The sequence below is a fragment of the Nerophis ophidion genome, linkage group LG06 (assembly GCF_033978795.1).
Source record: "Nerophis ophidion isolate RoL-2023_Sa linkage group LG06, RoL_Noph_v1.0, whole genome shotgun sequence".
NCBI lineage: Eukaryota > Metazoa > Chordata > Actinopteri > Syngnathiformes > Syngnathidae > Nerophis > Nerophis ophidion.
Genome location: NC_084616.1, coordinates 49059623 through 49086740, shown reverse-complemented (window position 1 = coordinate 49086740; position 27118 = coordinate 49059623). Strand labels below are relative to the sequence as shown.

Sequence of the window (27118 nt, the reverse complement as noted above, 5' to 3'; positions counted from 1 at the left end):
TTTGACACCTTAACAAAGAAAATATTGATGTTCTGTTTTTACCAACAAAGCATGAACAACAATTATATTTTTGTATAAAAATATGGTTACCATACTAATTAATGTATTAATCATTACAAAAACAAACACATTTGGCTAATTACCACCGTTATTTATGCAGCAGGGGTGCCATAAACCTTACATTGGATGGTCTAATATTAATTAAATATAAGCACTAAGTCAACATCTGCACCTTGTGCTTATAACTTCTTTCTTGTAACGGTTGCATGGCCCAAAATCATCATTGTAATGTTCCGATGTGGGCCACTTTTTATTTTCTGCTGAGAATATTAGACGGGCCATTAAAAGTAGCAGGGACGCTAAAGTCCCCCCTGGGCCGCACTTTCTTACCAATCTCCTCTTTCCCCACTGCTACTTCCTGTCACACTGATGTCCCAATACTTGTGTCTGAATGAACGCATATGATCCGTCTTCCAGATTTCGTGCTGCACATGGATTCCTCTCTTGGCATTCACCGCGTGCCTTAATCGTGTGGCTGTGCAATCAAGGTCCACTGTGAACACAAAGAGCGGCATCTTTTTGTCTTGTCTGACAGCCAAGCCCGCACTCGTCCATTACTAACATTTTACACCTTCCGAAAATGTCAGCACATAACACGAAAACGACGTTGTAAAGACAACACGAGTCCGAGGCACAACGAACATCTTCCGTGACATCATTAGCGCACAAAGCTGTGATGTTAGCAGGCCAGGCCCGCTCGCTGCTCACTCGTCCTCACGCCATGACACACGAATAGCAAACATTATGTCCAGCCTCATATAACAACTCACACATTGTTTTGGTAATTAATCAAATCATGTCGTACAGTGTCCATGTCCTGATGTCCAGAGGGTCCAACGACGTCATGACGTCATGTGAGTGTCCTGGATGTCCTGCGTGGTGAGCTGACCACGGTACTGAAAGTGGATCAATGCGCAACTGTGCTCCTCCTCTTCCAGTGGAGCTTTGTATATAGAGCTCGTGAAATATATATATATATATATACATATATATATATATATATATATATATATATATATATATATATATATATATATATATATATATATATATATATATAGGTGTGGTAAAAATCGATTTGAATTTGAATCGCAATTATCACGTGCGTTTTACAATCATCCATCCATCCATTTTTCTACCGCTTATTCCCTTTCGGGGTCACGGGGGGCGCTGGCGCCTATCTCAGCTACAATCGGGCGGAAGGCGGGGTACACCCTGGACAAGTCGCCACCTCATCACAGGGCCAACACAGATAGACAGACAACATTCACACTCACATTCACAGACTAGGGCCAATTTAGTGTTGCCAATCAACCTATCCCTAGGTGCATGTCTTTGGAAGTGGGAGGAAGCCGGAGTACCCGGAGGGAACCCACGCATTCACGGGGAGAACATGCAAACTCCACACAGAAAGATCCTCAGCCTGGAATTGAACCCAGGACTGCAGGACCTTCGTATTGTGAGGCAGACGCACTAACCCCTCTGCCACCGTGAAGCCCCGATTCACAATCAATTCTCATTTAAAAAAAATATTTTTTTTTTTTATTTAGATTTTTTTATGTATGTATTTATTTATTTGTTTTTTTTAATCAATCCAACAAAACAATACACAGCAATACCATAACAATGCAATACAATTCCAAAACCAAGCCTGACCCAGCAACACTCAGAACTACAATAAACTGAGCAATTGAGAGAAGACACAAACACGACACAGAACAAACCAAAAGTAGTGAAATAAAAATGAATATTATCAACAACAGTATCAATATTAGTTATAATTTCAGCATAGCAGTGATTAAAAATCCAACATTGACATTATCATTAGACATTTACAAAAATTTAAAAAAAGAACAATAGTGTCACAGTGACTTAACACTTGCATCGCATCTCATAAGCTTGACAACACACTGTGTCCAATATTTTCACAGAGATAAAATAAGTCATATTTTTGGTTCGTTTAATAGTTAAAACAAATTTACATTATTGGGATCAGTTGATTAAACATTGTCCTTTACAATTATAAAAGCTTTTAAAAAAAAATAAACTCTCCTAGCATATCAGCAGACTGGGGTACATCCTGCTGAAATCGTATGTATGGAATGAATAGAGAATCGTTTTAAATCGGAAAAATATCGTTTTTGAATCGAGAATCGCGTTGAATCGAAAACATCGATTTATAATTGAATCGCGACTCCAATAATCGATATTGAATCGAATCATGGGACACCCAATGATTTGCAGCCCTTATATATATCTATATCTATATATATATATATATATATATATATATATATACATATATATATATATATATATATATATATATATATCCATCCATCCATCCATCCATCCATTTCTTTCCCGCTTGTCCCTTTTGGGGTCGCGGGGGGTGCTGGAGCCTATCTCAGTTGCATTTGGGCAGAAGGTGGGGTACACCCATATATATATATATATATATATATATATATATATATATATATATATATATATATATATATATATATATATATATATATATATATATATATAAATGGGACAAGCGGTAGAAGATGGGCGGATTTATGTATGTATTTTAATATTCACACCTGCTGCCCAGACAAACCTTTATCCAGGAGCTTCCTGGATGTCATTGACTGTTTTAACTTTGTACAGTCTGTGTGTGGTTCCACACACGAACACGGGCATACACTCGATTTAGTGCTCTCGTGTGGTTTGTGTGTTTTTAATTTGGACATTTGTGTCGCTGTGTTTTCTGATCATATGCCGATCCTGTTTGATATTCCCACTCAGTGTCCGGTTAAATAGTGCGCTCCGCCCCAACCCTCTTGCATGTTTAATTCGTCGTCTCCTGCTCTGTTCTCCTCAAGTTTTTCAACTCTTTCTGATGATAATTCTGCAGCATCTGTATGTCTGAATACTGAAGAGTTGGTTTCTGGGTTCAACTCTATTTGTTTACAAACACTGGACACGATAGCTACTTTCAAGTGCCCCCGTTCTAAAGCCACGCCTCAGCCCTGGTTGAATGACGTCACTTGTGCAGCTAGACGCGAATGTAGAAGAGCAGAGAGAAAATGGAAAAAGGACAGGCTGCATGTGTCCTTTGCCATTTTTCAAAACCCAACACAATCACTATCTCACTTATTAATTACACCCTTTATTTAGGATGTAGTTTTGTTATTTTTAATGGTTTGAAAAATCAATTTTAGGTGACTATGCTGCAGTTCTATGCAATCAAAACTCTTAAGACCACAAAAAATACAAAGGCCTGTTTATTGAACAACTTCATATTCACCAACCGTACATAAAGTCATTGCAATATCTCAAAAGTGCAAAGTATGATAGTTTCACAACAAAACCATTCAAACAAACTAAAATTTGATCTGCAGTGAAAGACGTAGTAAAGTTTTATATCTTAGGACAGATAAGGGAAAATTGCTCAGGTCTTTGTTTATACATCACTTATTAAGCAGATGATATTTTCAAACTCAAATCAAACTTTATTAAGTGCTTTTCACACATAAAAAATGCAACACAATGTGCATTTGGATTTCACATAAAAAATATGATTTCTAACATAAACATTCTTTCCAATTGTTATGTACGCTTTTAATTTGCATAGCTATTGTTTCCATTAGGCATGTGGAGATGTGTTGGTTCAAAAATCGACAACGAGACATACTTTATTATAATGAAATAATTCCTGTGGTGAACGACTTAGGATGTTCTAGGTCCACACGTTGTGCGTCTCCAAACCAAAGGAAGACTACAAGACCCACGACGTGGATGCCGGTGATGAGGAAGAAAACTGCGGCCCATGACTGGGTGACCTCAATCAAGTAACCAGTTAGTGAGACCATCACCACCCCTGTGCAGCAAATTTCACAGCTATTTAATTTCATTGTTACATTAGAGTTTACACCACACAAGAACACTGATAATACATACCCATGAAAGCCCCCAACATATTCATAAAACCTAAAGGAGATCAAGAAACAATTATTACACAGCTTATTATATTGAAATTTTTGCTAATATTTAGCAAAAAGATTTTGTAAACACGCAGTGTTTGCTTTCGCACAAATTGTTAGATTTAGGGCCCACACAAACTCACCAAAGAGGGCACCAGCGCACGATGGTGTGAGATCCTGGACGTTGACAGACGCACCACTGAAAACCATGACAACACATTCACTAAAGAACAATGGACTTGTAAGCTGCATGACCATGTGGCTGCATTTCAATGTTTTCACTCAAAACTAAAACAAAAATGAATAAAAGTTCAATTTGTTTTAATCCTGTAAGAAACATTTTTGATACAGTTATGCCAGGGATGTCAAACGTACGTCCCACGGACCGGATCAGGCCCGCAGACAGATTTATCCTGGCCCGCGGTCCGCAAGATGAGTTTGTTATGTATAAAACTGAGCTGCAATTTTTCATGAAAGAAGCTGCTGTTGTAAATAAATACAATTGGAAGTCACAATAGCAATCCTGTCTATAGCGGGGCCAAGCATAATGAAACGTAAAACCTGCCTAATACTCTGTGTTTTAAACTCAGCGTGCTTTAATTAGCACCTTCATTGCCCCAAAATGCCTGTCAAAAGAGCGCACAGTGGACAGAGTAACTCAACCCTCTTGAATAGGGTTATTTTTTGGTTAAAGAAAAAGGGAAAAAAAAACAAACAGGTCCTTATCCATTATGTGAATGTATTAATGTGTTGGAAATTACAAAATGGGAATTCAAAGTGGAAAGCTCTTTTCTTTTATCAATGTATGGACATTGCATGCGCAGTGACTCTTCACAGGGTCCGTGTCTATGAGTGACCCGGAGCAACGTGAACAGATAAAGAAGAAGACAAAGAACGGCGTCAGTGTGGTCAAAACAATTTTGTCACGGTCATGAGTTCCCTTCTATTTTTTAATGTGCGGTGACTTGGAAAGTGACACGTTTTATTGGTTCTCTATCGAGAAGGTAAACGTTGTGTTTCCTTTTCTGTTGTTCAGGGTCACTCACAGGCGAGGATACGGAAAAGAGACACTGCATGTGTAATCTACTATATCTCCAAACATTGAACATGGAATAAATGATAATAATAAATGGGTTGTACTTGTATAGCGCTTTTCTACCTTCAAGGTACTCAAAGCGCTTTGACACTACTTCCACATTTACCCATTCACACACACATTCACACACTGATGGATGGAGCTGCCATGCAAGGCGCTAACCAGCACCCATCAGGAGCAAGGGTGAAGTGTCTTGCTCAGGACACAACGGACGTGACGAGGTTGGTACTAGGTGGGAATTGAACCAGGGACGCTCGGGTTGCGCACGGCCACTCTCCCCACTGTGCCACGCCGTCCCTATGATATAATATAATATAATATAATATAATATAATATATTATATATATATAATATTATATATATATTATATATATAATAGAGAAAACAGTTTTCACTTGCTGTTTTAATTCCTGTTTTTGATTTTCAAATATAGTAATTCGGATAATGCATACCGGTCCGGCCGTGTACCTGCCGTTCATTCTATTTCCAATTCTTAAACACAAATCAAAAAAAAAATTAGGGCTGTTTTTTAAATTTTATTATATATATCAGATTTTAAAACAAACAACAAAAGGGTCTATTTTAATTCAAATATTGCCATAAAATTGGATTTTGTGCTGTTTTCCTTTAATTGATTTTTATTTTTCCAGATAAACACAAAAAGTGAACACATACATTCGCCTAAATCCAGTTCAATTTTTCATCACACGGATGAAAAATTGAACCGCAAGCAGTATTTTAGCTTTTCTGTTGCATTTAGCATGTTTTTAGCGTAACGGTAATACATTTGTTCAGCGGGAGTCATATTTTCATTTTAAAAAAGTGTCATTAAATAGTTGTTCAACTTTTGTTTTAGAAATGAAAATAGAAAAAATGGCCCAAAATTAGTTTTCTGATTTGCATTTAAGAATTTGAACTACAATGAACGGAATGTATATGGACTCGATCCATTTTCCGTTTTTTTGTTTTTTATTATCAAAACAAAAAAAATTATATTATATTTATGTAAAATTTTCAATTTCAAATGAAAAACGTATGGCCACGACGTACACGGGCCATATCTAATACCTAGCAGAGTTTTTATTGTTATCTATTTAGGATTTTGTTAAATCCCAGACAGGCTGTGACGTAGTTTTTTGGCTTTGTAGATAAACTGACACAAAGTCTGAGTTCATTGTGTACTTGTTGTGTTTTTGAAACGGAAATATTTTTTTCATTAGAATTTTCAACTAACAAAAGTGTTTTGACAAGAGGGTTATTTGTGATGTGCACATTTTCATAATGCGCTTGTTTTATTTTTGGCCAAAGTAGTTATGCCACGATTTTACTACATGGGAACAGATTTTCCTCTTTGTGGGCCCTGAGCTAAAACTAGTTTGACACCCCTGAGTTATATGGGCATGGTAAGGTGGCAAAGTAGCCAAAATATTTATTTTTCATTATTATTACAAGAAACTTGGTATTCCTTACTGTGATTGTTGAACACAGGATTAGATGAAAAATACTACCAGTATAAATACAGTACTGTGCAAAGTTATATCGTTTTAGCAATACTTTAATGACCACATTTAACTGAAATGTCACTTAATAGAGCATTGACCTCCACCAGGCTTCATATGTCAAAAAAAATAGAAATGTATTTTGTCCATCAGTCAGTTTCCTGGTTCAATGACAACCAGACAATGTGCCTTTATAGATCAGTTTCTCTATTCAACATGTTCGAAAAGGAGTAGGAAGAAGCAGAGCTTATTTAATCATACCCCTTTTCTTTTACATAGCAGTTGCTAAAATCATTTTTTTGGATTTATTCACAAAATACGCCATAAGTAAACACAATACAAATAAATAAATAGTAATTGGTAAAGTATGTTGTATTTCATATGGTGAGATAAGTAAGTTTATCTTGAAAATCGATGAATGAGATACATTCAGAAAGTTTATCATGGTTCTTCTTCTTTGTACTATGTAAACACTTTTAAGTTTGAATAGTTTCTTGAAGTGGATCTTATTAGTACATTGTTTGATTTCTTTGCTTAATTCATTCCATAAATGAATTCCATAGTGATTAAAACTGTAACTTTAACCCAGCTTCTCAAAAATATTTCATTTTTGATCCCTGCCAAACTATCTGTATTTATATTGAATATACTGTAAATTATGATATTCAATGCTGTCTAAACTACTGTATATGTACAATGCTAACATTGCATCTTTACTTCATGATTGTGTTCACTCTACTGTGTACTTATCATACACAATGGGTCACCTTCAAACACGTACCAGCTGGTTAAGGAGAGTGAAACCATAGCTGCAGAAATCAAGATCACCGCCATGTGAAACGAAACCTTCCCAGCCAGCGGCATGACACAAACACCAGAGGCGCCCATGGCAATGAACTGAGGAAGGGAACACATGTTATAAAAGAAACAATGGTACAAAAATATCAAAATGATTCCTCAGTTTTTATACGCCCCGCACATTTTTGTTTTTGTTTTTGTCTGGCCAAACCTGTCATGATCTGGCAGCTCTGCTGCTGCCTTACTGCTTTGTGTTGCAGTGCCTGGTTCTCGGTCAACGGGGCGGAGCTTGCATTTATTACTTTGTTAAAAGGTTTGTTTGATATACTTTTAGAGGTAGAAAAAATGGATTGATGATAATCTTTTAAAGTATAGTATTTCCTATTTAAGTATTACCTTGATGTTATACAGTATGTGTTTAATCTTGTTTCAGAGTCCTTAAAGCTAATTTTTGCTACGAGTAAGTACATGTAAAGCACCAACTTGGCGAGTGTAAATAAAATAGAGCAAATGTGAACGAAATCTAAAAGAGTTAAAAAGGAATTGCACTTTTTTGGGGGGGAATTATGCCCATCGTTCACAATCATGAGAGACAAGAACACACAAGTTTTATTATTTTAGGACTATAATTATCCTCTTAAGGCCCAAGCTGTTTGCTTACATGCTTTTTTAATTTCTATTTGCTATTTGGGCTTATTGCACCCTAATTAAAATAAAAACTAAGAATTATCTTTTTATATAATGTACTTAGTCCATAAGTAACAAACATGTATTTCATGCTCAGTGACATGCTAATTCTTATTTTGACTTTTTTTTTTCCAAATTCCGTTGTATGTTATACTATTTTGACACCACCATATGGCAGTATAAGTGTCCACATAAGGGCCTTAAGACCCTTAATCCGTTGTGTACACAATTTTGGAAACAAGCTAAAATGTTTTGTCCACGCATGTGGCCACAAAGGCCTTTAGAGATGATAAAAAACGTTTGGAAGATTCGGCTAATGGGAGTCAGCGTTGTAACTTTCAAAGCTTTGAAATCCTCTTGTATGTACAGTCGTGGTCAAAAGTTTACATACACTTGTAAAGAACATAACGTCATGGCTGTCTTGAGTTTCCAATATTTTCTACAACTCTTATTTTTTTGTGATAGTGATTGGAGAACATACTTGTTTGTCACAAAAAACAGTCATGAAGTTTGGTTGTTTTATGAATTTATTTTGGGTCTACTGAAAATGTGACCAAATCTGCTGGGCCAAAAGTATACAATACATACAGCCATGTTAATATTTGGTTACATGTCCCTTGGGAAGTTTCACTGCAACACGGCACTTTTGGTAGCCATCCACAAGGTTCTGGCAATTTTTGACCACTCCTCTTGACAAAATTGGTGCAGTTCAGCTAAATTTGTTGGTTTTCTGACATAGACTTGTTTCTTGAGCATTGTCCACACATTTAAGTCAGGACTTTGGGAAGGCCATTCTAAAACCCTAATTCTAGCCTGATTTAGCCATTCCTTTACCACTTTTGACGTGTGTTTTGGGGTCATTGCCCTGTTGGAACACCCACTCAACTGCGCCCAAAACCCAATCTCCGGGCTAATGATTTTAGGTTGTCCTGAAGAATTTGGAGGTAATCCTTCTTTTTCATTCTCCCATTTACTCTCTGTAAAGCACCAGTTCTATTGGCAGCAAAAGAGGCCCAGAGCATAATACTACCACCACCATGCTTGACAGTGGGCATGGTATTCTTGGGATAAAAGGGCTCACCTTTTCTCCTCCTAACATATTGCTGGGGATTGTGGCCAAACAGCTCAATTTTGGTTTCATCTGACATCACATTGACAAAGATGAGACCTTCTGGAGGAAATTTCTGTGGTCAGATAAAACAAAAAATTAGCTGTTTGGCCACAATACCCTCAATATATTTGGAGGATAAAAGGTGAGGCCTTTAATGGGACAATGAAAAGGGAGAATTACCTCCAAATTATTCAGGACAACCTAAAATCATCAGCCCAGAGGTTGGGTTTGGGGCACAGTTGGGTGTTCCAACAGGACAATGATCCCAAACACATGTCAAAAGTGGTAAAAGAATGGCTAAATCAGGCTACAAATAAGGTTTTAGAATGGCCTTCCCAAAGTCCTGACTTAAACATGTGGACAATGCTGAAGAAGCAAGTCCATGTCAGAAAACCAACAAATTTAGCTGAACTGCACCAATTCTGTCAAAAGGAGTGGTAAAAAATTCAACCAGAAGCTTGCCAGAAGCTTGTGGATGGCTACCAAAAGCGCTTTACTGTAGTGACATGTAACCAAATATTAACATTGCTGTATGTATACTTTTGACCCAGCAGATTAGGTCACATTTTCAGTAGACCCATAATAAATTCATAAAAGAACCAAACTTCATGAATGTTTTTTGTGACCAACAAATATGTGCTCCAATCACAAAAAAAGAGTGGTAGAAATTATTGGAAACAAAAGACAGCCATGACATTATTTTCTTTACAAGTGTATGTAAACTTTTGACCACGACTGTGTATATATATATATATATATATATACATATATATTTATATATATATATACATATATACATATATACATATATATTTATATATATATATACATATATACATATATATATATATATATATATATATATATACACATATATATATATATCTACTCTCTGAGCTGCCACCTTATCGTGGTAGAGGAGTTTGCGTGTCCCAATGATCCTAGGAGCTATGTTGCCCGGGGGCACCCTGGTAGGGTCTCCCAAGGCAAACAGGTTCTAGGTGAGGGATCAGACAAAGAGCAGCTCGAAGACCTCTATGAAGAAGACAAAACATGGACCCAGATATCCTTCGCCCAGACGCGGGTCACCGGGGCCCCCCTCTGGAGCCAGGCCCGGAGGTGGGGCACGATTGCGAGCGCCTGGTGGCCGGGCCTGTTCCCATGGGGCATGGCCTGGCACAGCCTGAAGAGGCAACGTGGGTCACCCCTCCAATGGGCTCACCACCCATAGCAGGGGCCATAGAGGTCGGGCGCAATGTGAGCTGGGCGGCAGCCGAAGGCAGGGCACTTGGCGGTCCGATCCTCGGCTACAGAAGCTAGCTCTTGGGACGTGGAACGTCACCTCACTGGGGAGGAAAGAGCCTGAGCTAGTGCGCGAAGTTCCGGCTGGATATAGTCGGACTCACTTCGACGCACAGCAAGGGCTCTGGAACCACTTCTCTCGAGAGGGACTGGACCCTCTTCTACTCTGGCGTTGCCGACAGTGAGAGGCGACGGGCTGGGGTGGCAATTCTGGTTGCCCCCCGGCTTAAAGCCTGCCCGTTGGAGTTCAACCCAGTGGACGAAAGAGTAGCCTCCCTCCGCCTTCGGGTGGGGGGACGGGTCCTGACTGTTGTTTGTGCTTACGCACCAAACAGCAGTTCAGAGTACCCACCCTTTTTGGGTACACTCGAGTGAGTACTGGAAAGTGCTCCCCCGGGTGATTCCCTTGTCCTACTGGGGGACTTCAACGCTCATGTTGGCAACGACAGTGAAACCTGGAGAGGCGTGATTGGGAAGAATGGCCGCCCGGATCTGAACCCGAGTGGTGTTTTGTTATTGGACTTTTGTGCTCGTCACAATTTGTCCATTACAAACACCATGTTCAAACATAAGGGTGTCCATATGTGCACTTGGCACCAGGACACCCTAGGCCGCAGTTCCATGATCGACTTTGTAGTTGTGTCATCGGATTTGCGGCCTTATGTTTTGGACACTCGGGTGAAGAGAGGGGCAGAGCTTTCTACCGATCACCACCTGGTGGTGAGTTGGCTGCGATGGTGGGGGAGGATGCCGGACCGACCTGGCAGGCCCAAACGCATTGTGAGTGTCTGCTGGGAACGTCTGGCAGAGTCTCCTGTCAGAGAAAGTTTCAATTCCCACCCCCGGAAGAACTTCGAACATGTCACGAGGGAGGTGCTGGACATTGAGTCCGAGTGGACCATGTTCCGCACCTCTATTGTCGAGGCGGCTGATCGGAGCTGTGGCCGCAAGGTAGTTGGTGCCTGTCGGGGCGGAAATCCTAAAACCCCTTGGTGGACACCAGCGGTGAGGGATGCCGTCAAGCTGAAGAAGGAGTCCTATCGGGTCCTTTTGGCTCATAGGACTCCGGAGGCAGTGGACAAGTACCGACAGGCCAAGCGGTGTGCGGCTTCAGCGGTCGCTGAGGCAAAAACTCGGACATGGGAGGAGTTCGGGGAAGCCATGGAAAACGACTTCCGGACGGCTTCGAAGCGATTCTGGACCACCGTCCGCCGCCTCAGGAAGGGGAAGCAGTGCACTATCAACACCGTGTATGGTGCGGATGGTGTTCTGCTGACCTCAATTGCGGATGTTGTGGATAGGTGGAAGGAATAGTTCGAAGACCGCCTCAATCCCACCAACACGTCTTCCTATGAGGAAGCAGTGCCTGGGGAATCTGTGGTGGACTCTTCTATTTCTGGGGCTGAGGTCGCTGAAGTAGTTAAGAAGCTCCTCGGTGGAAAGGCCCGGGGGATGGACGAGATCCGCCCGGAGTTCCTTAAGGCTCTGGATGCTGTGGGGCTGTCTTGGTTGACAAGACTCTGCAGCATCGCGTGGACATCGGGGGCGGTACCTCTGGATTGGCAGGGTGGTGGTGGTGGTTCCTCTCTTTAAGAAGGGGAACCGGAGGGTGTGTTCCAACTATCGTGGGATCACACTCCTCAGCCTTCCCGGTAAGGTTTATTCAGGTGTACTGGAGAGGAGTCTACGCCGGATAGTCGAACCTCGGATTCAGGAGGAACAGTGTGGTTTTCGTCCTGGTCGTGGATCTGTGGACCAGCTCTATACTCTCGGCAGGGTTCTTGAGGGTGCATGGGAGTTTGCCCAACCAGTCTACATGTGCTTTGTGGACTTGGAGAAGGCATTCGACCGTGTCCCTCGGGAAGTCCTGTGGGGAGTGCTCAGAGAGTATGGGGTATTGGACTGTCTTATTGTGGCGGTCCGCTCCCTGTACGATCAGTGCCAGAGCTTAGTCCGCATTGCCGGCAGTAAGTCGAACACATTTCCAGTGAGGGTTGGACTCCGCCCAGGCTGTCCTTTGTCACCGATTCTGTTCATAACTTTTATGGACAGAATTTCTAGGCGCAGTCAAGGCATTGAAGGGTTCCGGTTTGGTGACCGAAGGATTAGGTCTCTGCTTTTTGCAGATGATGTGGTCCTGATGGCTTCATCTGACCGGGATCTTCAGCTCTCACTGGATCGGTTTGCAGCAGAGTGTGAAGCGACCGGAATGAGAATCAGCACCTCCAAGTCCGAGTCCATGGTTCTCGCCCGGAAAAGGGTGGAATGCCATCTCCGGGTTGGGGAGGAGACCCTGCCCCAAGTGGAGGAGTTCAAGTACCTAGGAGTCTTGTTCACGAGTGAGGGAAGAGTGGATCGTGAGATCGACAGGCGGATTGGTGCGGCGTTTTCAGTAATGCGGACGTTGTACCGATCCGTTGTGGTGAAGAAGGAGCTGAGCCGGAAGGCAAAGCTCTCAATTTACCGGTCGATCTACGTTCCCATCCTCACCTATGGTCATGAGCTTTGGGTCATGACCGAAAGGATAAGATCACGGGTACAAGCGGCCAAAATGAGTTTCCTCCGCCGTGTGGCGGGGCTCTCCCTTAGAGATAGGGTGAAAAGCTCTGCCATCCGGGAGGAACTCAAAGTAAAGCCGCTGCTCCTCCACATCGAGAGGAGCCAGATGAGGTGGTTCGGGCATCTGGTCAGGATGCCACCCGAACGCCTCCCTAGGAAGGTGTTTAGGGCACGTCCAACCGGTAGGAGGCCACGAGGAAGACCCAGGACACGTTGGGAAGACTATGTCTCCCGGCTGGCCTGGGAACGCCACGGGATCCCCCGGGAAGAGCTAGACGAAGTGGCTGGGGAAAGGGAAATCTGGGTTTCCCTGCTTAGGCTGTTGCCCCCGCGACCCGACCTCGGATAAGCGGAAGATGGATGGATATATATATATATATATATATATATATATATATATATATATATATATATATATATATATATAAAATCTAGTAACATACACATTCATAACAATATGTACAATATTTGCCGTGTTTTATAAATTGTAAGCATTACTGGAACTTATTTTCTCAGCACATTTATTTCCATTTCCATAGCAGCCGACTTCTGACTTCAGGCAACAAATGTGTACTTCCAGAAACAAACCCAAGTATGTTGTAATCATGGCACACTTAATAACAGAAAGTGTCTATTTTGGACAACTGAGGATTCACAACTCTATCTTTTTGAAGCTGAAAATACAGAAGATGAACTGCTGCTTATAGAAGCAAGCACAAAGAGACACAAGCCAAGAGAGTGAGGTTGGCATGACTTGACACTGCGATTGTGGAACTTTGCCTTAAACTATGACGACATAAATGACGTGCATACCCAAAATCAACTGTAAATGCCCCCGGCCAGCTGGACCAAACAGAAAAAAATGTTCATCGAGTGAGTGTCTTTAATATTGATCATGATACATGCAACACATCGCTGTACAACTACAGTACATACGCCGTCACGCTAGCTGTGTGCAATCAAAACATTAAATTTGGGCTAATACTTTACATGTATGGCCCTGCGATGAGGGCGACTTGTCCAGGTTGTACACTGCCTTCCGCCCGATTTTAGCTGAGATAGGCACCGGCGGCCCCCGTGACCCCAAAGGGAATAAGCGGTAGAAAATGGATGGATGGACTTTAGAGGTACTGTAATATTATTGTTCATGTTTTTCAGTCAGTACCGATTGGTGTCTTATCGCATTGTGTGGTGCATTACAAACTCAAAAACATTTAGCTGAAGATGCAAGAAGCTAGCTTAAGCTAATACCGAACTACGCGGATATGTGACTACGCTAGATACACAGTTCCTCGGTATTTGCTCAAACAATAACAATGTTACCACAGCTTGGTTATCATACAGGTAACGGAACAAAAATGAAGTGTTGACGGTTTTTGAATGCATTTTTAAAGTGATCTAGAGGTAGAATTGATTGCTCACATTAGCTGCTTTGCTAGCCACTTAGAATGGATTGATTGAGACTTTTATTAGTAGATTGCACAGTACAGTACATATTCTGTACAATTGACCGCTAAATGGTAACACCCAAATACGTTTTTCAACTTGTATGAGTCAGGATCCACGTTAATCAATTCATGGTAAAACAAAAACAAGCCGATTATTACAAGTTAGATTGCAAAACGCAAAAAATATTTTGTCGTCTTGTCTGTCATAAGGATTGTGAACAATAGGCAAAATTTTAAAAAGTGCAGTTCCTATATAAGCGCTTACCAAAGGCAGCAATCATAAATGAAGCTTTCAGCACACAAAACATTGAGATCTATGGTTATATTTTGATAAAGACGGGGAAAACACAAACCCAAACTTGTAACAATGCGTACATCAACAACAACAATGCAGTTACAGTATGCTGTGACTACTTGTAAGTCTTCTTTCACAACCAGCCAATCTTACCCGAACAAATACAATACATGATTTATCCGCTAGTCTTGATACCAAACTTGAAGAATGACGTCTGAAGCCCCAGATAGTATGACATGTCTGGGAACTCCACTGATGGCTAATCCCTGAGATCACTCGACAAATCTTTTTTTTGGTAACACATAGGGAACTATTCTATTGCATACAGAGCAGGTTTTTGCCATGGGCAATGTGGGTAACCGCCCAAGTCGCAATCAATGTGAGGGTGCACGCACACACACAAAAAAGGATCAAAACAAAACTAGCCAGTTTTCTAGACCAGCGGTTCTCAAATGGGGGTACGCGTACCCCTGGGGGTACTTGAAGGTATGCCAAGGTGTATGTGCAATTTTCAAAAAATATTCTAAAAATGGAAACAATTCAAAAATCCTGTATAAATATATTTATTGAATAATACTTCAACAAAATATGAATGTAAGTTCATAAACTGTGAAAAGAAATGCAACAATGAAATATTTAGTGTTGACAGCAAGATTTTTTGTGGACATGTTCCATAAATATTGATGTTAAAGATTTTTTTTTTTTGTGAAAAAATATTTAGAATTAAGTTCATGAATCCAGATGGGTCTCTATTACAATCCCCAAAGAGGGCACTTTAAATTGATGATCACACCTATGTGTAGAAATCTTTATTTATAATTGAATCACTTGTTTATTTTTCAACAAGTTTTTTTTTGTTATTTTTATATCTTTTTTTCAAAATAGTTCAAGAAAGACCACTACAAATGAGCAATATTTTGTACTGTTATACAATTTAATAAATCAGAAACTGATGACATAGTGTTGTAGTTTACTTCTTTATCTCTGTTTTTCAACCAAAAATGCTTTGCTCTGATTAGGGGGTACTTGAATTAAAAAAATGTTCACAGTGGGTACATCACTGAAAAAAGGTTGAGAACCACTGTTCTAGACTTCTGCCGCTGATTTTCATTAGTGGCCTTTTTTATATGATAAGGCGGCACATTTGCTCCAAGGTAAGGTTGTTAATTTGCCCCCCTTTTATTTGAAATAAAGACATAATATTTCAAATGTTTCGAAAAACCACCTCTGATAGAGGTGATTAAGACCTCCGCCCATCTCACCCACACTGTTAAAAGTAATTTGGGCTTTTTTGTCAGAAGGACTATTGTTGTCAAGATGACAAAACAAATTGATAATGTGTGTATGTACTGGATTTACACATTAACTCAGACACGCTATATAAATACAGCTACATAAATACAGTTGTATAAATACGGCTATATATATAAATACAGACTATTTACCATGTTGAGCCAACTTGACTTACATTTGTAGGAACGTAATCAAATATATTGAACTAACATATTTTAAAGTTATCTCAACTAATATTTTCAAGTTCACCTTACAGCAGACTGAATGTCAACTCATGTTTTGAAGTGTGATATACCTGACACAATAAGTTGACTCAACTTAACTCAGTCAAAGCACACAAGATGACCTGACTGAGCGCTAAATGTTAAATGTGAGCACTAAATATTAAATATAGACCTACATTTTTAATCCAAACCTAAATCATATAGCTAAATGCAAATATGAGCGCTAAATGTCAAATCTAAACCTAAATGCTACATATAAAAACCTAAATGTTAAATCTAAATCTAAATGTGAGCGCTAAATGCTGAATCTTACTACTCCCATTTAACATTTAGCACTCAGATTTAGATTTAGATTCAACATTTAGGTTTATATTTAACATTTAGATTTAGGTTTAGATTTAACATCCATCCATCCATTTTCTACCGCTTATTCCCTTTCGGGGTCGCGGGGGGCGCTGGCGCCTATCTCATCCACAGATTTATATTTAACATTTACGTTTAGATTTAAGATTTAGGTTTAGATTCAACACACAAATTTATATTTAAAATGTAGGTTTATAATTAACATTTAAATCTAATATTTAGAGTTAAAATTTTAATCTAATTGTGATTAAAGTAAGCTAAATCAAAGAAAAGTGAGTTAAATCTGAAAAATACATCTGATAGAAAAGTCGTGACTGAACTTTTACATTGGCACCCCATACTTGTGATGCTTGATCCACCAACAAGCAGTCTGTGTAAAATTACAATAATAAAAAGTAGTTTTTAGCAGGCACCAAAACCATCTTTGAGATTCCCTTCCACTTTTTAGTGTAGACTAAAGTATTCCTTTTTAAGGAAGCCCATAAAAGTGCCTTGAGATTGCAATGGATCGGCACAATACCGTTTTGAAATGCCATCTAATCATCTACATTACTCTTCTTTTGCTTCACATGTAGAGAAATGATACAATTCCACCATACAATTACACAAATACACTATTAGCACACATTGGGATTTCAACCATCAACATTACAAGCGTACCGTAAAAAAAGAAAAAGTCAGCATACTTACTTGCATCGTCTTTCTCACAAACACGACACTGTATCCTATATAGGAGGGAAAACAAAACCTTTGTTGAATTGCATGTATTAAAAGTCAATCAAATGTTATCTATGATCTCACTAACTTTGGTGACAAAAGATACCTCGGCTGATGAGTGAATCTGAAACATATCCACCCCAAAGAGCAGCTGGAATTGCTGCTAGCCAAGGAAACACATTGTACACCCACACCTGCAAGAACAGACACATACCAACCAAAACATACCAACTTTATTTATGAAGCCCTTGAAAAACAACCACAGTTGAAGAAAAAAGGGCTGTGCACCACAAAGAATTACAGGCAAAGGACAGACTAAAAAAAATAACATTTAAGACAGAGGTAAAATACACACACACACACACACACATATATATATATATATATATATATATATATATATATATATATATATATATATATATATATATATATATATATATATATATATGCACATAGAAAAAGCCCATACAAATGATCTGAAGAGCTATTTGTTAAATAAAAAAGCAGTTAAAAGATTAAAAACGGTTTAAACAGTTCAAAGTCTCATGCTGGGTTAAAAGCCAGTGAGTAAAAATGGGTTTTAAGAAGGGTCTCTAAAGTAGCCAAAGAAGGGTCCTGTCGCACATGGGGAGGGAGATCACGCAACGAGTCGTGTTGCACAAAGTAGTTATTGAAGGAGAAAAAAAATACCGCAGCATGTGGATATTCTTCACTAAAGTATGTTGGCATCCACGACAGTAAAATGTAAGAAGTGCCACATGTGCACAGGTGAGCAAAAACCATGGCCCTAACAAAGAGGAGAGGAAACAGAGGTTTTGTTCCTGGTTAAAAATAAACGCACAAATACAAGGTAAAGAATGAGTTTTACCAGACGCATGGCTTCCTCAGGAGACTCAGGAAATAGGACATTGAAAAACTCCTTGAGTGTGAACCGTTTTTTCTTTGCTTCTGTTTCGGATAAGATTTACCTGCATGATCACACAGCAAACATTTTACTATGGCGCCAACATTTGTGTCACTTTGAAGGAAAACAACGGCTTTGAATTAAAACATGTTAATCAACCAATTGTTGAATACCAGGGACAAAGAAATAAGTCAAGTTAAACATAGTGACACCTCAACTTAAGAGTGTTTTGAGATAAGAGCTGTGTCATGGCTATTTGTTTTGTTTTAAGTTTCAGGTAAACCTTTGAGTTAGGAGCATCCCGCCATTAGTTGGTGTGGCAAATGTCACAGTGAACGCCGTAAGATCCGACCAAAACTTCTGGTCTTACTCGCTAGCAATAGCTTATGGGTAGAGATTGATATTACTTTGTTTCCCAATCATGGGAAGGAAGAGAGTGAGTGTGAAGGACAAAGTCGAGAAAAAGAAGCAGATTATATTTTTTGAACTAAGGAAAGAAATTATCAAAAACATGATGATTGTGTAGTTGACTTGACTTCTCCCGTCCACAGGCAAAACCTAGTAACTCACTTCTAGCTGATTTTGAGAAAACAAAGGAAAACCAAACTATCTTGATGCTGTCTTACAAAGATCTACAAAGTCATCAAACGTATAGATGTTTTCTTGAGCTTTCATTTTCTTGCCAATTCAGCCATGGATTGAATCTGCTCTCATGAACGTGTGCCCTTTCTCCAGATATTTTATCACAATCTCGGGTGGGCCCCATTCTGCGTTTGCACATTGGGCAAGAGCCGTGTACAGCGTCCAGTTTTTATTTTGACCTCCACAGTTATCTGCCCAAAAGAGTATGCAAGGGGAAGAATAAAGAACAATACATTTAATGAAGGTGATTGCAACGTCCTGGGCCAATCTTCCAAATATCCCCTCGTGCCATAATATCACATAATCAGGTTGACCGTCGGCCCCCATTCGTACAAATGTCTCATTAAAGACAATAAGGCGACTGACAAAGAAGCTCCGATTGGTCCCTTGAGATACTAGGTTTTTCTGTTGTATCTACGCGGTTATGTGGTAATTGCTAGGTCCTGCCATGCGCGTAACAGCTTACGTACGGAACAAATTACAATACCGCATACACTAATGTAAAGCATATCACCTATGAACTCCAAAATTATTATCAGCTCAGTTTTGACCAAAATTGAGTTACTGGGTTTTGCCTTTGGACGGGAGACTTGACGTGTACCACTGCTAGTCTGCACCATACTGAAGCAGAATGAGTCCAACAATCTGCCAAGAATGTTAAAATAATATCTAAACCAGGGGTCGTCAACCTATGATGTTGAAAGAACCATTTTGGACCAAAAAAACACAAAAAACAAATCTGTCTGAAGATGCAAAAAATAGAAAGGCCATTTGAAGCCTTACAATAAAGGTAACCCATGCTGAAAGTGTCAATATTAGCGTATACTATCAAAATGACTATGTAGGCTAGAAATACATGAGCAGTGCTGTTTAAATGTTTGTTTTCCCTGCAGCGCATCCTGGAGAGAATGACACACCACGTGACTACTCTGCTGTATGATGGGACTTTAGGTTTAACTTCCATTACAACGTTAATGTATTATGTTTCGTAGGCATTGATGAAATTATCCAAATACAACAAAGAAATCAGATTTTTGATGTCGCTTTAATTTTAAAAGATTAAAAAATACTAAATAGATTGTGCATAATGGGCCTCCTATACTTTCAGACTTCCCCATGGAAATAAAATGCAGTCGTCTTCAATTCTCACTAATACAAGACAATCGTCTTCACTTTTTTCTCTTATCTGGGTAACATACAGAGTGCAATAAAACACAGCTTACAGATAAATAAATAAAAAACAGCACCCTTTTGAAAAAGGTAAAGTATATACAATTAAAATAATACAGTTTAAGTTCAATTTCTGTGCATTATCCTCTTCTCATTAGTTTTATGCAAATGCCAAGTTGGTCACTGCGAGGGTAAACGCAGAAGCCTTCTCTTTTGACACCAAAATACAACGCAGCCGATCAGGCTTGAGCGACAAAACACAATAACAATTCAAATGAATATTGACAAAATTCTGAAATCACTCTATGAAATCAGCCACTTTGTTACTAAAGATGTGCCCATGACAGGATTTTTGTCGTTTAATGTGACTTCGGGGAGGTGAACTCTAACTTTAATCTTCACGCAGGACTGCAAACTCTAATCTGTGAGGCGAGTGCGGTATTTGCATTTGATGTAGTTCGTGTTCGAGAATATCTGCTCTCACAGGTATTTGTTTTGTTTGCAACAGCCACCTGCCTGGCACCACGTCAAGCTGAAAGAAACGTGCTTCGCAGACTGATGCAAATCTTCGTTGACAGAAACGTTGAAATGTAATATTTATTCGACATATTTTTACAGCACTGGAAAACATCAAGAGTGGTTGGGTCATGTTTGTCCTCCTACAAAAACCATATTAAAACATAAAACATATTTTTTTCCCCAACTTTTACCATTTTCACCCATTTTTTAAAAAGCTCCATAGAGCTACTATGGTGGGTTTCCGACCTGCAATCCAAATGATGAACATTTATCATTAAAATGGAGAAAGCTGCTGATGATGTGTTTGATGGAGAAACAGCTGGAAGGTGATGCCCTAGAAGCCACCCTCTAAGGTAAATGCTGTATATTATTATTACATTATTTCATAAAACTACTGTAGTTATTCGTACTACATTCTATTGTATTGTTTCAATACAATATTTCTTATATTGTCACGGCTGATTACACTAAGCCGTGCCCTTTTGTTGGTGTTTTGCCGGGTTTTAGGTTAGTTATTGCGCCTTTATTTTGGTGACTCTCCCTGTTGTGTGGGTGTCTTTTCGTGACCACTTCACACATCTTCATCTGAGCACTGTTTCCCCCCACCTGCGGCTGATTGGCAGCCAGGCCACACCTGGTGTCAATCAGCCGGCTACTATTTGTGGCTGCCTCGTCCTGAAGTCACTGCTTGAGTGTTGTTAGATGTTAGCTGTTTACTGTCTTGAGTCCTCCTGTATCCTGTTCCTGTTTTCCTGCTCGATTCATTTAGACATTAAAGTCAAGTTTGTCTCCTCCAGGCTCGACTACTGCAAAGCACTTCTTGTCAGGATCCCCAGCAAGAACATCCAGAAGTTGCAGTGCATACAAAATAGTGCTGCGAGGATCCTGATGAGAGTGCGGAAACATGACCACATCACACCAACTCTCAAATCCCTTCACTGGCTTCCTGTTCCATTCAGGATTGAATTCAAAATCTCCCTACTAACTCACCAGTGCTTCCATGGAAATGCCCCCCTCTACCTCAAGGAACTGCTCACCCCCAAATCCTCCACACGACACCTCCGCTCCATACAGGCTAACCTCCTCCAACCTCCACGGACAAAGCTTCGAACAATGGGAGACCGGGCTTTCTGCTCCACTGCTCCCAGTCTGTGGAACGCTCTCCCTGACCACCTGAGGGCACCTCAGACTGTGGATGCTTTTAAAAAAGGCTTAAAAACCCATCTTTTTAAAAAAGCCTTTCTATAGACATGCATGCTGGTTGTAGCTATTGGGCTGTTTCTAGTTTTGTATTTCATTTATTTTTATTATTACTATTTTTTACACTGTGGCACTTTGAGGTTGTTTGCTCAACATAAAGTGCTTTTTAAAAATAAAATATATTATTATTAATATTATAAGTTTTCATCCATCACGCCTGCCATCTTTGCATCTTGGGGTTCATCACCAGCACTACCTGTCAGAATACTCAAGCGGTGACTTGAGGATGAGGCACCCATAAATAGTAGCTGGCCGATTGACACCTGGCTGCCGATCAGCCGCAGGTGAGGGGAAACAGTACTCAGAAAAAGATGTGTGAAGTGGTCCCGGAAAAACACCCACACAACAGGAAAAGTCACCAAAATAAAAGCGCGGGACAGGAACTAACCCAAAACACTGCAGAACACCAAAAAAAGGGTACGGCTTAGTGTAAACAGCTGTGACATATATTAACTTTGCTTTTCTTTTTATAAGGCATTTTACATATTAAAATAGCGCTTTTTGGAGGAGGCCATGCACCAATTAAGTTTATTTTAATGTATTTCAATAGGAGATGTTTATCTGAAATACGAGTGTTTTCAGTTAAGAGCTCCGTCACATAATCATTTGAGCTTGTAAGTCGACATACTGCTGTAGATAAAAGTAGTGTGGCACTGTCCAAGTAACTGTATTTAGTGGGAAACAAGACATATTGCTGCCAACACCTGACAACTAAATAATTGAGATCAATCACAAAGACATTGATTGAACTTGGTTTTCATAACAAACCTTTGACATCGCTAAGGACTTATGTGCAACAGAGACCTGTTAGGCCTTCATAAACAAATTGTCATTTGAAGCTACACTTTTAATTGCATAGAAATCATACAGTATATGGCACCTTTTAATAAAACCTGCCAAACAACGAGTGCCCAGAGTCCGGAAAGAAAACCAACAGCATAGAATGCACTTTCCCAGCTGTACAAGTCCAACATTAGCGATCCCAGCCCACCTGCCATCAATATTCTGGAAGAACAATTTAAACGTGTCACAAAAAATACAGTTGTACTGATGCGTTGATTAGTGTGTGTGTGTGTGTGTGTGTGTGGCATACCCAAGAGAGCTCCCACTTTGAATGATGCTCATTAAAAAGCCATTTTCTCCTTCTGCTGCACGCTGTGCAATCAGACTGGCCAAAGATGGGACAAAGACACCTGGAAACCAATTTTGGACAGACAAACCACCATTTTGGATACTTTTGATGAACTTACATTCGCTGAAATCGCATTTGAAATAACAATTCATTTTGCAAGGGTTACAAACTTGCAATAACTAAAAAAAACAAAAGAACCTCAACCCAGCTAACAGTACATTGAATAGTCCCAGTGCATCGGTCTTCATTATGTGTACATAAAAACGTATTATTCAAAAAGCATCACGTTAAAATTGTTAAAAGCTTAGTCATCACATTGTACTAAACAATCGTGGGTGCTGACCAAAAAGTGCAATGTCACTTATGCCTTTCATTGCAGAAGACATGTCATGGGTTTGATTCCTCAGGGAGGGCATCTGGCAAAAAAACTAAACCAAAACCACTCATGCGATCGACTCCATCTGGCAAATCGGAAAAAAATGCTGACTAAAATTGTGAGTAGTTCCATCTACAGTAAAACCTGTACGGTGTCTTACAAATTGGAAAAGGAGCTTGATCTATTTTGGTCAGAGTGGAGGAGATTGGTTCCCAGGCGCATTATGATTAGCCATATTCAGTCATTTACAATACTTTTAAGAAGTTCCATACTAATAGGGTTAGCGTCAAGTAGTTCATATGACACAACTTACTGTCACAATTAAGTTATGGTATACCACATAATCATTGGGTTTATAAATACTTGGTATCAGAAACAAACACCTATACTGGATCCAGAGCCCTAGTTTGAGATAGGCTGAGTCAATAGGAACACAGCAATTCACTTTGGTTTTATGAAGGTAAAATGTACTAAACATGTTCTGCTTTGATGCTAGCTGAGCTTTTTCTGCTGTCATTAATCGGTTTTGCTACGGTCTTTTCTTCAGCGTAAAATCACCTTGCACTAGTCCCATGAGGGCTCTGGCCATGGTCATTAGCGTCAAGGTGTGAGAGCCTAGGTGGGCCAGAAAGGGCGTAGCGGCTGTGATCACGGCCCATGATGCTGCTGAGAAGATAAGAACTCGCTCCCCTCCAATTCTACAATGAGCAACATCCCAAAGTCAAAAAAGTGCGCCTTTAAGCTAGTAAAAATCTGTATGTGAAACACTTACTTGTCACTTGCATGTCCTCCTAAAATCTGTGTGCAAGAATAGCCCCAGAAGAATCCACCCAGAGCGAGACCAGTATCGATCTTGCTCCAGTGGAACGTGGCTGCCATTGAGACTGCACAGACAGGCATGGTCATCCTGGCGCAGTAGAGCAGGCATGTTCCAACAAATAAAACTAGCATCCATTTGCGAGCTACAGCTCTATCGGTTGGACAAAAAAAAAGGCATACCGAGAGGATTACTTATAGTCTCTCACATTAACAGCATGCCTTTCTGGAAAGTAACAGGTTGTTAGCTCATATGGTAAAACATACAGATAGTCCAAGCTCTTTATTTGAGTGACAATCTGAGAAGCTTGAAAACAAACAAACAAATGGCATACAGCTCACCTGGGCCATTGATCTTTGCCTTCCGCCTCATCCTTGGCGATATTGGCTGTATAAACATTACGATCCAAGAGGGGAGCATCCAAGTTAATCCAATCATTTCCCAATGTGTGTTCGTCTGCCATTCAGAGGATATGCTGGCGTCTTCAGGGTTTAGCTGTGCAGCATTCCCACCCAGAGAAGTAAGCTGCTGCGACACATCCCAGCTTCAGGCAGACAGGCACAACTCGTAAAACTTGTTTGAACAAAGAGTATGGGCAAAACTGATGTGTTTGAAGCGAGCTGTAACACTGTGATTGAAAAACAGAAACATGTTTTGGTTGGTTGCAAGACGTCTTTGAAGATCTTGATAATATTCAGTCGAAATTACCTTGTTGGGCAAGGTGTGTTTACAGGATTTGACAAAACCTACTTAACAATTTGAAATGTGGTGTGGATTTTTCTTTCAATGTGTGATAATTTATGAAACCATCTTTTTTTTTCAGTATAGAATACATTTTGAACACTTACTGACAAATTGCAGGCATTTGCAGAGGTGAATATATACCAGTGGCCTCAAACCATAGGTCCGTGTTGCATTTGCTACCAGGCCAAACAGAAACATTGAATCATTTATAAATGACTCCATTTTCACTGACGTAAATTTTGCCTGTCTTACCAGACACATCCATAGGCATGTTCATCCATCCATCCATTTTCTAACGCTTATTCCCTTATAGGGTCACGGGGGGCGCTGGTGCCTATCTCAGCTACAATCGGGCGGAAGGCAGGGTACACCCTGGACAAGTCGCTATCTCATCGCAGGGCCAACACAGATAGACAGACAACATTCACACTCGCATTCACACTCTAGGGCCAATTAGTGTTGCCAATCAACCTATCCCCAGGTGCATGTCTTTGGAGGTGGGAGGAAGACGGAGTACCCGGAGGGAACTCTACGGGGGGTTTAGGGGGTGTTGCCCACATTTGTGGTCCTCTCCAAGGTTCTCATAGTCATCATTGTCACCGACATCCCACTGGGTGTGAGTTTTCCTTGCCCTTATGTGGGTTCTTCCGAGGATGTCGTAGTCGTAGTGGTTTGTACAGTCCTTTGAGACATTTGCAATTTAGGGCTATATAAATAAACATTGATTGATTGATTGATTGAACCCACGCAGTCACGGGGACAACATGCAAACTCCACACAGAAAGATACCAAGCCTGGGATTGAACCCAGGACTACTTAGGACTTTCGTATTGTGAGGCAGACGCACCAACCCCTCTCCCACCGTGCTGCCCTAGGCATGTTCAGAGATGTATAATAAAACTCCTGACAGAAAGGCGGCATTTGTTATATTTGTTTTAGCTTTGTTACATGGATCATCGATCCACACTTATGCAGATATAAAATGTACATGTGCCAGGTTGGAGCCAAAAGCTAATTTCCATCTGCAGTCCCCGGCAGGTTGATGGTATCTATAGCCAACAAGGTCCATAAAAAGTTAAGACAGCACAGACATAAAGACAAAAAACATACACAGACTCAGATATAACACCGTAGGTTGCTGCATGACCTCAGCTCAGGACAGATTAAGTATAAAGTCACCACAGTGGTTAAAGTGCACAAGACAGATGGAGAATTGCTATACTGCTTAAGTGCACATGGGCTAAATTGTTGCATATAATATTTGCATTTACCGGTAATAAGTTTGCTGAAGGAAGAAAATACACATCTCTGTTGGCCAAGGAATTTGTTGGTATTATTGCACATACAATGGAACCTTGATTTACGAACCCCTCTATTTGCGAACTTTTCGATGTATGATCCTTTAGATCGAGCCAAATATGTCTCCGTTTACAAACGCTTTTTAAGTCATTTATTTTGTGTCAAGCGTGCAGGCAAAAACCAGGGCGCATCATTGTTGCGGAGGTGCGTGCTCGCACAATTGCGCACCGCTCGCAAATAGAAAATGTATGCAGTACCTAAAATACATCCTAAACTCTGAACAAAATAAACACATAAGTATTTATTCCGTACCATTTTGCAATGCAAGTCATGTGAATGACAGGTGACAACAAGTGGTCACAAAAAAAAAATACTGACGTTTGCCGAGACATTTTCTTTAGCAAAACGGATTACTGTCAGCCGTAATCAGACCAAAACAAACAAACTATAGGTCGTATTGACAGGCACCCTTCAACACACACTTGGCTCAGCCAGTGATGCGTTGAGGGGAGCAGTCGGCAGCAGCGGTGCCGCGCCCGGGAATCATTTATGGTGATTTAACCCCCAATTTCAACCCTTGATGCTGAGTGCCAAACAGGGAGAAAATGGGTCCCATTTTTTTTTATAGTCTTTGGTAATACTTGGCCGGGGTTTGAACTCCCAACCTACCGATCTCAGGGCGGACACTCTAACCATTAGCCTACTAGTGTGTGAACGTGAGTGTGAATTTTGTCTGTCTATCTGTGTTGGCCCTGTGATGAGGAGGCGACTGGTCCAGGGTGTACCCCGCCTGAATGCAGCTGAAATAAGGTTTGATCGCTGTTGTTTG

General features: G+C 40.2%; 1 protein-coding gene across 5 annotated transcripts; it reads right to left on the bottom strand.

The window, feature by feature from the left end:
* Positions 1-3314: 3314 nt before the first annotated feature.
* On the bottom strand, positions 3315-24820 carry LOC133554847 (voltage-gated purine nucleotide uniporter SLC17A9-like). 5 transcript variants are annotated; one of them, XM_061904056.1, is made up of 14 exons: positions 24588-24820; positions 24202-24399; positions 23988-24127; positions 23015-23114; positions 22802-22926; positions 18295-18394; positions 18117-18213; positions 17512-17617; positions 17397-17431; positions 9193-9295; positions 7408-7523; positions 4175-4230; positions 4009-4038; positions 3739-3928 (listed from the first exon to the last, which is right to left on the bottom strand). In XM_061904056.1, exons 1-14 carry the CDS (start codon positions 24707-24709, stop codon positions 3892-3894), a joined length of 1365 nt encoding a protein of 454 aa, XP_061760040.1. In that variant the 5' UTR covers positions 24710-24820; the 3' UTR covers positions 3739-3891. The 5 variants fall into 5 exon arrangements, with proteins under 5 accessions (XP_061760037.1, XP_061760038.1, XP_061760042.1 ...); XM_061904057.1 differs by having other exon boundaries at positions 17530-17617; positions 24588-24819; XM_061904053.1 differs by lacking the exon at positions 9193-9295 and having other exon boundaries at positions 3315-3928; positions 24588-24818.
* Positions 24821-27118: the final 2298 nt, after the last annotated feature.

What these genes read in the sequence shown, in the direction of transcription:
- LOC133554847 (XM_061904053.1), bottom strand. Translation starts at nt 24,709, where the DNA reads ATGGCAGACGAACACACATTGGGAAATGATTGGATTAACTTGGATGCT. An exon ending in CCTCATGGGACTAGTGCAAG is followed by an intron (nt 23,115 to 23,987) that starts GTGATTTTACGC and finishes ATTGGTTTCCAG; the next exon opens with GTGTCTTTGTCCCATCTTTG. An exon ending in TTGGCAGGTTTTATTAAAAG is followed by an intron (nt 18,395 to 22,801) that starts GTGCCATATACT and finishes GTGATCATGCAG; the next exon opens with GTAAATCTTATCCGAAACAG.